At 49.9% G+C, this 7,007-nt stretch overlaps 1 protein-coding gene across 1 annotated transcript; it reads right to left on the bottom strand.

Moving 5' to 3' along the window:
* Positions 1-4,843: 4,843 nt before the first annotated feature.
* On the bottom strand, positions 4,844-6,623 carry LOC144249868 (ral guanine nucleotide dissociation stimulator-like). The gene is made up of 3 exons (XM_077792065.1): positions 6,397-6,623; positions 5,199-5,313; positions 4,844-5,004 (listed from the first exon to the last, which is right to left on the bottom strand). The coding sequence occupies exons 1-3, from the start codon at positions 6,514-6,516 to the stop codon at positions 4,844-4,846; spliced, it is 396 nt and encodes a 131-aa protein (XP_077648191.1). The 5' UTR covers positions 6,517-6,623.
* Between the last annotated feature and the right edge of the window lie 384 nt (positions 6,624-7,007).

The raw sequence follows: 7,007 nt of genomic DNA, 5'->3' as shown, positions 1-7,007 counted from the left end.
CTTCAATGTGAAAGCATGACTGTCACCTGTAAGAAGCAGTTTTGCTTTCTTCTAGCTCACACAGGAAAAACACCATGTGCCCACTTACAACAAAGTTAGTCCTGCAAGTTGAAACTGCTTGCAGCAAATGGCTTCCATTCCCCACTTGCAGCCATCACTGGTTGACAGATGGCACAGAGGCTTCAATGTGAAACGTGAATGCCAATCATTACAAGTGCTTCTGACACTCTAGTTCAACCAGGGACAGCCTAAAGTGCTCAATGAGAACACACTTTGTTCCTGCAAGTGGAAGTAGCTTGCACGAACTGCTTCAGTTAGAAAATTCCAAGTTCTTCTAGCAACCACATTCAGAGCACAGTTCTGGCCCAATAGAAAATGGGTCCTAACAAGAGGATCCCGTATCTATGATCACCTTCATAAGGTAGCTTCCCAACTTCTGTGTGGAAGTGTGTTTCTCCTTGGCCCTTACACTGTTGTGGAGACCACTAGGAGTTCAGCTTTGTGCAGGATCATCTGACCTGGACTTTTTGCAAGACCTGTACAGCCCTCACACATGCTCAGATGCTACAGGACTTTTCAGACCAGTCCAGACAACAGTAGGCATCCATTCATTGTCTGCACTCTACAGATTCCTAGATGCACGACATTCATTACCATCAAATGCAGAATTTTCATCAAAAACTAATATATATATCATTCCAATCTGAATCAAGAAAATCGGAAATATCCCCAAATCCAAAGAGTGGATCCCCATTGTGATGCTACAAGTTGAAAATTCCACAGCTGACCTCATGGGATGGTTCACAGTCAAAAGACAGCTGCATGAAAAATATTACATGACCTTCCTGCTATGTGAAAAGTGGCATGTGAAGTACACATGCATGTCTTCCTCAGACATGGGTTCATTTGCAAGACACCTTGTGCAATTGAAAATACTCCAAAAGGGGAGAAATCAGAACCATGTCTCCAAAGTATTTCAGCAGAGACCAACTCCATCTGTCTATCTATCTCTCAGTGAGTGTGTGTGCTCTTGTGTGTGTTTGTGTGTCTTTGTTTGAGTTTGTACCATCATAGCTGATACTTCATTGCCCCCATTGGAAAACTGACTCAGATAATGCCATCTGCCAAACTCCTAAAAACCAAAGTTCTTGCTGATAGAATGAAACATTCCTTCCTGTTGGTTTGGATGTGTCCTTTAGGAATCACTGCTACATTTAGTATACTCAAATCATCACAGTAGATCAGGTAACAAAAACATATATATTTTAAAATAATAATATATTAATGGAAACAACAAATACAGGATAGAGTAACAACTGTGTTACTAAACAAGGTCAAGGACAATGGCAAACTATAGATTCAAACTTTGAAGAAAATAGTAATCAATGTAAATATTCCTGGGCTGCCTCAGCCCCGCCCAGGCACACAGCAGCAGAATGGTTTTGCAAGCATCCTCAGGAGGGCTGGAGCCTTCTTTCCAGGACGAGAGGGAGGTTGAGGCTGGATCCACCCATCATTCTTTTGGGAGAGGCTCCTTTTCCTCAGCACAAAGTTGGATTTTTTGTGAGGATTCTTGGCATAAAATACGTTGGCCTCTGCTGGAATCCTCAGCTCTGGGGAGAGAGGGGTGTACAAAAAGAAGGTGGCACTCAGGAGGTGCTCCCTAGGACACGCCAACATCTGAGAGCCTGTGCCAGAAAAGGCCAGAGCCACACACCTGAGAGCTCTCCAATTCAGCACCAATACCAACAAAGACAGCCTCCACAGTCCTCCCTGAGGAAGAACTAGGCAGAGCACTTCAACAGACCTAATGTCTGTTCCTACCAAAGGCTTTGGACTCCAGAATATCTCAGGTCCTCTTGCATCTGCCAAAGCACACCACTAGGGTTGGCATCTGAAATCTCCCACAAAAGGCTCCTGTGCCGAAGATTCAGTCCCCACATGAGCCATCTTCATAGGTGGGTTTGGAGGGAAGCATTGGATGGTGAGTGCTCTGATGTCAACATGAAATTCTCATTCAAGATGAATACACTACTGGGGGGTGGGAGGGACTGGAAGAAAGGTTGAGCATGGTTGGAGGAAGACCTAAACAGGGTTGTGCCCTGGGCAACAGTACCTTGTTCCTGTTGGCTCCACTGAATCCTCATTCTCCAAGTAGAGGTCCTCCCTCTCCATCTTTCTCTCTCTCCCTCTCTGCCAGCCTCGTTCTCTCTCTCCCAGTCTATGCCTTTGTGGCAAGGGCTGAGGAGCTCTCCACTGCCACACACTAGAGCTTTATGGACAGCCTCAGTGCACAACCAAAGAGAAAGCTATGAAACCCAGAGAAAAGGCCTAGGATTCCTCCTCTGAGTTATTTTCCTCAAGTATGGCCACAGTGAGGACAGGCTGACCAGCACGGATACCACGTTAGAGCCATGCTTCTGCGTTGGTGGAGCCCGCCTCCATGTGAACCAGGCTTCTGAGAATGGAGGCCACATTCCAAATACTGCCCTACTGAGAACAATGGTTCCAAAGACCAGCAAAGGGACTGCTTCCCTCCAACATGGTGTATGGCCCAGTGGTGCCATGACCCCGAGTGGGGGAATACAACAGCCGCTTCTCCTTCCTCTGAACATGTGTTTCCTGTAGCCCTCCTCTAACCTAGAGCCTGTTCTCCATCCCTTCTGGGTTGGATGTGGAGATCTCTGCTATGAATTTCTTAGGCTACCAAGGCCCCAGACAGACTTCCTCTTCCATAGACTCTACTAACCTAACAGTAGGTTAAGATAGGAGACAAGTGATCCTAGAACTCATAGGGATGGTGGTCTTCAGGGTACATAGGCTGGGATAATGGCTGCTGTGGTGTTTGGCTCACAAAAACCAACCAACCAACCAACCAACAAAAAAGCGCTGGCATTATTATCAGATGAGCTCTGTGGCTAAGTGCTCAGGAAGCCCTCATCTCACTTTAGTTAGGGATCACAACCTGGCTATTGTGATCACTCCTTGCCTAGTGGACTCAGGTGCGTAAGACCATGGAATTTATGCAAAAACAGATGATTCAGGCTGTCTCCCAGGCTGTGTTTTCTTCCCAATTTCATCCTGTTACTGCTTGCTAGAATCCTGGCAATGCTCTGCCCAGGCAGTGGTTTTTTGGTCACACAGAAGGCTTTCAATAGTACTGCTTCAGTCCACAAAATGCCAGTTCCCTCTTTAGCCCATGCATTCCCATGTTCCTTTGAAACCACTCCTATCCCAGACCATGAAAACATACTGCTCCTGGAGAGAGGCTTTCCTCCTCACTCCTCAAAGATGTCAGCTTTGGATGCCTGTTCATGTCCAGGGGAGGGCACCTGGTGGGGAGCCGCAATATCCACTGGGGTATACTATTGGACCTCAAGACCTTCCACCAGCAGAAGTGCAGTTGGCTTTGTGCACGAACCCAACACACCTGTTGGAGTGTTCTTGGGGGTCAGAGACTACTCTTTGTTGCTAAGAGTTGACCTGAGTCCACATCCTGACCCTTGCTCTCTGCCATCTGATTGTCTCACTTACTCTGACGGCGAGAGATGATTTGGCCCAGCTCATAATCCTCTGGATTCTCCTCAGTAAGGAAGTGTAGGTCGAGGGCGCTGCGGATGACAACAGGAGCCCTATCCTGGCAGGTCACCTGGAGCAGCATGGGAGACAGGCCTTCAGGAAATGGGCCTTGAAGTGACTACTCAAGGACAGTGGGCAGGGGCATTCTGGAGGCACCTCCACTCTAAATACAAGGGCAACATCCATGACCCTACTACCTGAGGCTGACCTCCTGCTCATCGTGTGGGCTCTTCCCACAGGCTACTAGCCCAATCCTTGTACATAGGACTTCCTGGGCCTGCCATTGCTCTTTGTGGAGCTGCACTCCTCTAGAAGTTAAAGGACCCCACTACCTGCATACAGATGCAATCTCATCCCACAAGTTGGGAGGAATGGGACAATAGCCTCCAAGATCCCAGGTCTGCCCGAGGATGCAGGCGGCATTGGGAATGGCCTAGGCACAAAACCTAGAGGCTTTGGTCTGGATTGCCAGGGCCCAAATCAGACCCAGAAACATGACCACGCACAGGAGTGCTGAAAGATAGCCACGAGAGCTCCTGGCCTCCAGAGGCTCAGTGCTGGCTGGGGTGTAGGAGGGCACCTCATCCGGCAAGGGTGGTCATTGGGTTACCTGGACATTTAGTGTGCTTGCTCCACATCCATATCGACTCTGCAGAGAGACTCTCTCAGCTCCTTGTTCAAGGAACATGGAGAACCTCACACTGCTGTCCTCCTCCATAGACGTCAGCATCCCATACAAGGGAACCTGCAACCTAGTTCCTGTCCTATTCTCATCTGTCACCCATACCTGTCCCTGCCCTTCTGGACTGCATGCTGCCACCTGACACACAGACTCCCTCAGACATGGCAGTGGACAAGCTGCTGCACTCGCTCATCTCAGCTCCAGCCCTTCACACTGACCTCTCCCTTCTTGATTCCCATCTATCCTCCTGATCGTCCAGAAGCTCCAAATTCAAGAGGGCATGAGTAGTCCATGGTATTGGACCAGTGTCTGCTCCCCACCCAGGTGTAAGCACCACGGGACACCCCTGCTCCCAGGCTTACCAGAACACTCTTGGCCATCTCTGGACTTTGTGTTTCTAAGTGGACACGAATTAAGCAGGTGTCTCCCACCTGCTTGTGGGAAAGCGGCCTGGAGGACTTGCAGGTTGATTCTGAGAACTGTGGGGGATGGAACATCAGCAAACCCAGAAACACAAAGCCACCCCAGACTGTCAGTTGGCTCTATGGGCTTCCAGCAAATATGTCCAGGTGCTGAGGCTTCTTATTTCCTCAGGTCGGAGTGGAATGGCAGCACATGCACAGCTTGAATAAGGTAGGTGTTTACCTCCTTTCCCTTGACCTGGGGGCGTTTCCTCACGATGAAATATTGTACTCCCAGATTCATGGACAGACACACGAGTGAGTGGTCAGAGACCTTGATTTCTGCAGAGCGAAGTGGAGAGAATTGTTAGGTGGCACTCAAGGATTATACCACAAAACACCCACAACCCCTGAGAGTCTCCGCCAGGCCCATCACACTTTGGTATTTTGGGGCCAAGGCCCACTTTCTCTTGGCTGTCAGTTATCCTGAGCCCACTGTGGATCATGTCTCCCCACTGTCTGATTGTCCTACTTACTCTCATCCTCAGACATCATATACAGCAGCTCAAAGTTGTCCACATCCTCATGCTGCAACAAATTTTGGTCCAAGGCCCTGCGGATGAGGCTTGTCACCGTCTCCTGAAAGGTCACCTGGATCAGGGTGGGACAAATGTCATCAGAGAATGGCTTTTAGAAGAGCTACCCAGAAGACTGTGGTCAAACATTCAGGAGAAATCTCAGCTACATATACAAGGGCACAATCTTGTTATCCTGCTACCTGAGTGTGTCCTCCATATACCACCTGGGTTCTTGCAATGTGCTACTAGAACAATCCTGGTACAAATATCTGCCTGTACCTGCCATCTCCCCTCCCCCTGGGGAGCCACATTCCACTCATGTCAAAGGACCAAACTGCCTATGCACAGACACACTCTCATCTCACTGAGATGAGAGCAATGGGCCAGGGATCTGTGCACCAAGTGTGATCTGGGATGCAGGCTGCCTTTGTGGGTGGAAGAGGCAGATGCACTGAAAATTTGGGTCCTGACTGCCATGACACAAAACAGACTCAGATACAAGAGTGTGCACTTGAGTGCTTCATGATAGCTTTGAGAGGCCCTGGCCTCTGGAAGCTCGGTGCGGGTCTGGTTGTAATGATGTACTTGACTCAGCACTGGCAGTCACTGAACATGTCTCCTCTGCAGCTGGACACCTGCAGCATTAGCGTGTCTACTGCACATCCATAGAAATTCTGCCAAGAACCCCTTTAGCTCCGTATTTACATACATGCAAAGCCTAACATTCCGAAGCTTTGGCATGACCCCCCAGGTGATCCCGACCCCAAATTCCTACACCTAGTCATGCTAAGGAGGTTCTCTTCCCTGCCACCAGGAACACATCCCCTCCTACACATGTGACAAGTCACTGCCACCTCCTCTGCTCCAACTTCACTCATTGAGAATACCAAGTTCTAGGCACTGCAGCCTGCACCCTGGACATATCTCTGCCTTCATCTGTCCACAGCACTTCCGTCTGCACTTCTGGCCTGCAAAACCCACAATACACAGGCCCACTCACCACTGAAGCTGGGCATGCTGATGCTCTCCCTCCTCAGGTCAAGCCCTTAAGACGGACCTCTCTCTTCTTTATTTCCCACCATAGCCCTGGGGTTGGCTGTGTCTCCTGTCTTCCACTGTGTGGACACCCAGGAGGCAGCCCTGCTGTCGGGCTTACCGGGATGCGCTTTGTCTCCCTCAGGCTCTGTCCCTCTAGGAGGACGTGAACAACGCGGCTGTCTTCCACCTGCTCGCTGGAGTGAAGCAGTGAGGAGCTGCTACTGGTGACTTTTCTCATGCAGCACTCATTGCTTTGGGTGGCCTGGGGCAATGATCCTGCAGCCACTGCAGAGCTGCTGCTCACAGCTGCTGGGGTCCTGGATGCCACTGCCACAGAAGGTTCCAAGAACTGTGGGGGATTACAACATCAGCAAAGCCCAGCAACTGCACCCCACCCAGCCTGGCAGTTGGCTCTGTGGGCATTCTACAACATCCATCCAGAACCTGAGGTTCTTGTCCCCTTGGAGGATGTGGAGTGGCACCAGGAGTAAAGACTGAAGAAGGTGGCTGTTTACCTCCTTTGGTTTGACCTTCAACGACTTGCTGGCATCTGTTTCCCTAAGAAGAAAGTCATAATGCACTCCTCCAATCAGGCCGTGATATACTGTCGCATCAGCAGGGACCCTCAGCTCTGGAAAGGCAGGGGCAGAGGCGTGGTAGGTGACACTCAAGGAATACACTACCCAACATCCCCCACAACTGAGAGCCTCTGCCAGCTCAGGTCTCACA

Source organism: Urocitellus parryii, chromosome 12, assembly GCF_045843805.1.
Source record: "Urocitellus parryii isolate mUroPar1 chromosome 12, mUroPar1.hap1, whole genome shotgun sequence".
Classification (NCBI taxonomy): domain Eukaryota; kingdom Metazoa; phylum Chordata; class Mammalia; order Rodentia; family Sciuridae; genus Urocitellus; species Urocitellus parryii.
Note: the sequence above shows the minus strand (reverse complement) of the source record. Positions and strands in the feature narration are given on the sequence as shown.

Coding starts and splice junctions, on each gene's coding strand:
- LOC144249868 (XM_077792065.1), bottom strand. CDS start 6,516: ATGAGAAAAGTCACCAGTAGCAGCTCCTCACTGCTTCACTCCAGCGAG. Junction 5,314..6,396: donor GGGAGACAAAGCGCATCCCG/GTAAGCCCGACA, acceptor ACCCTGATCCAG/GTGACCTTTCAGGAGACGGT. Junction 5,005..5,198: donor TATGATGTCTGAGGATGAGA/GTAAGTAGGACA, acceptor TTCGCTCTGCAG/AAATCAAGGTCTCTGACCAC.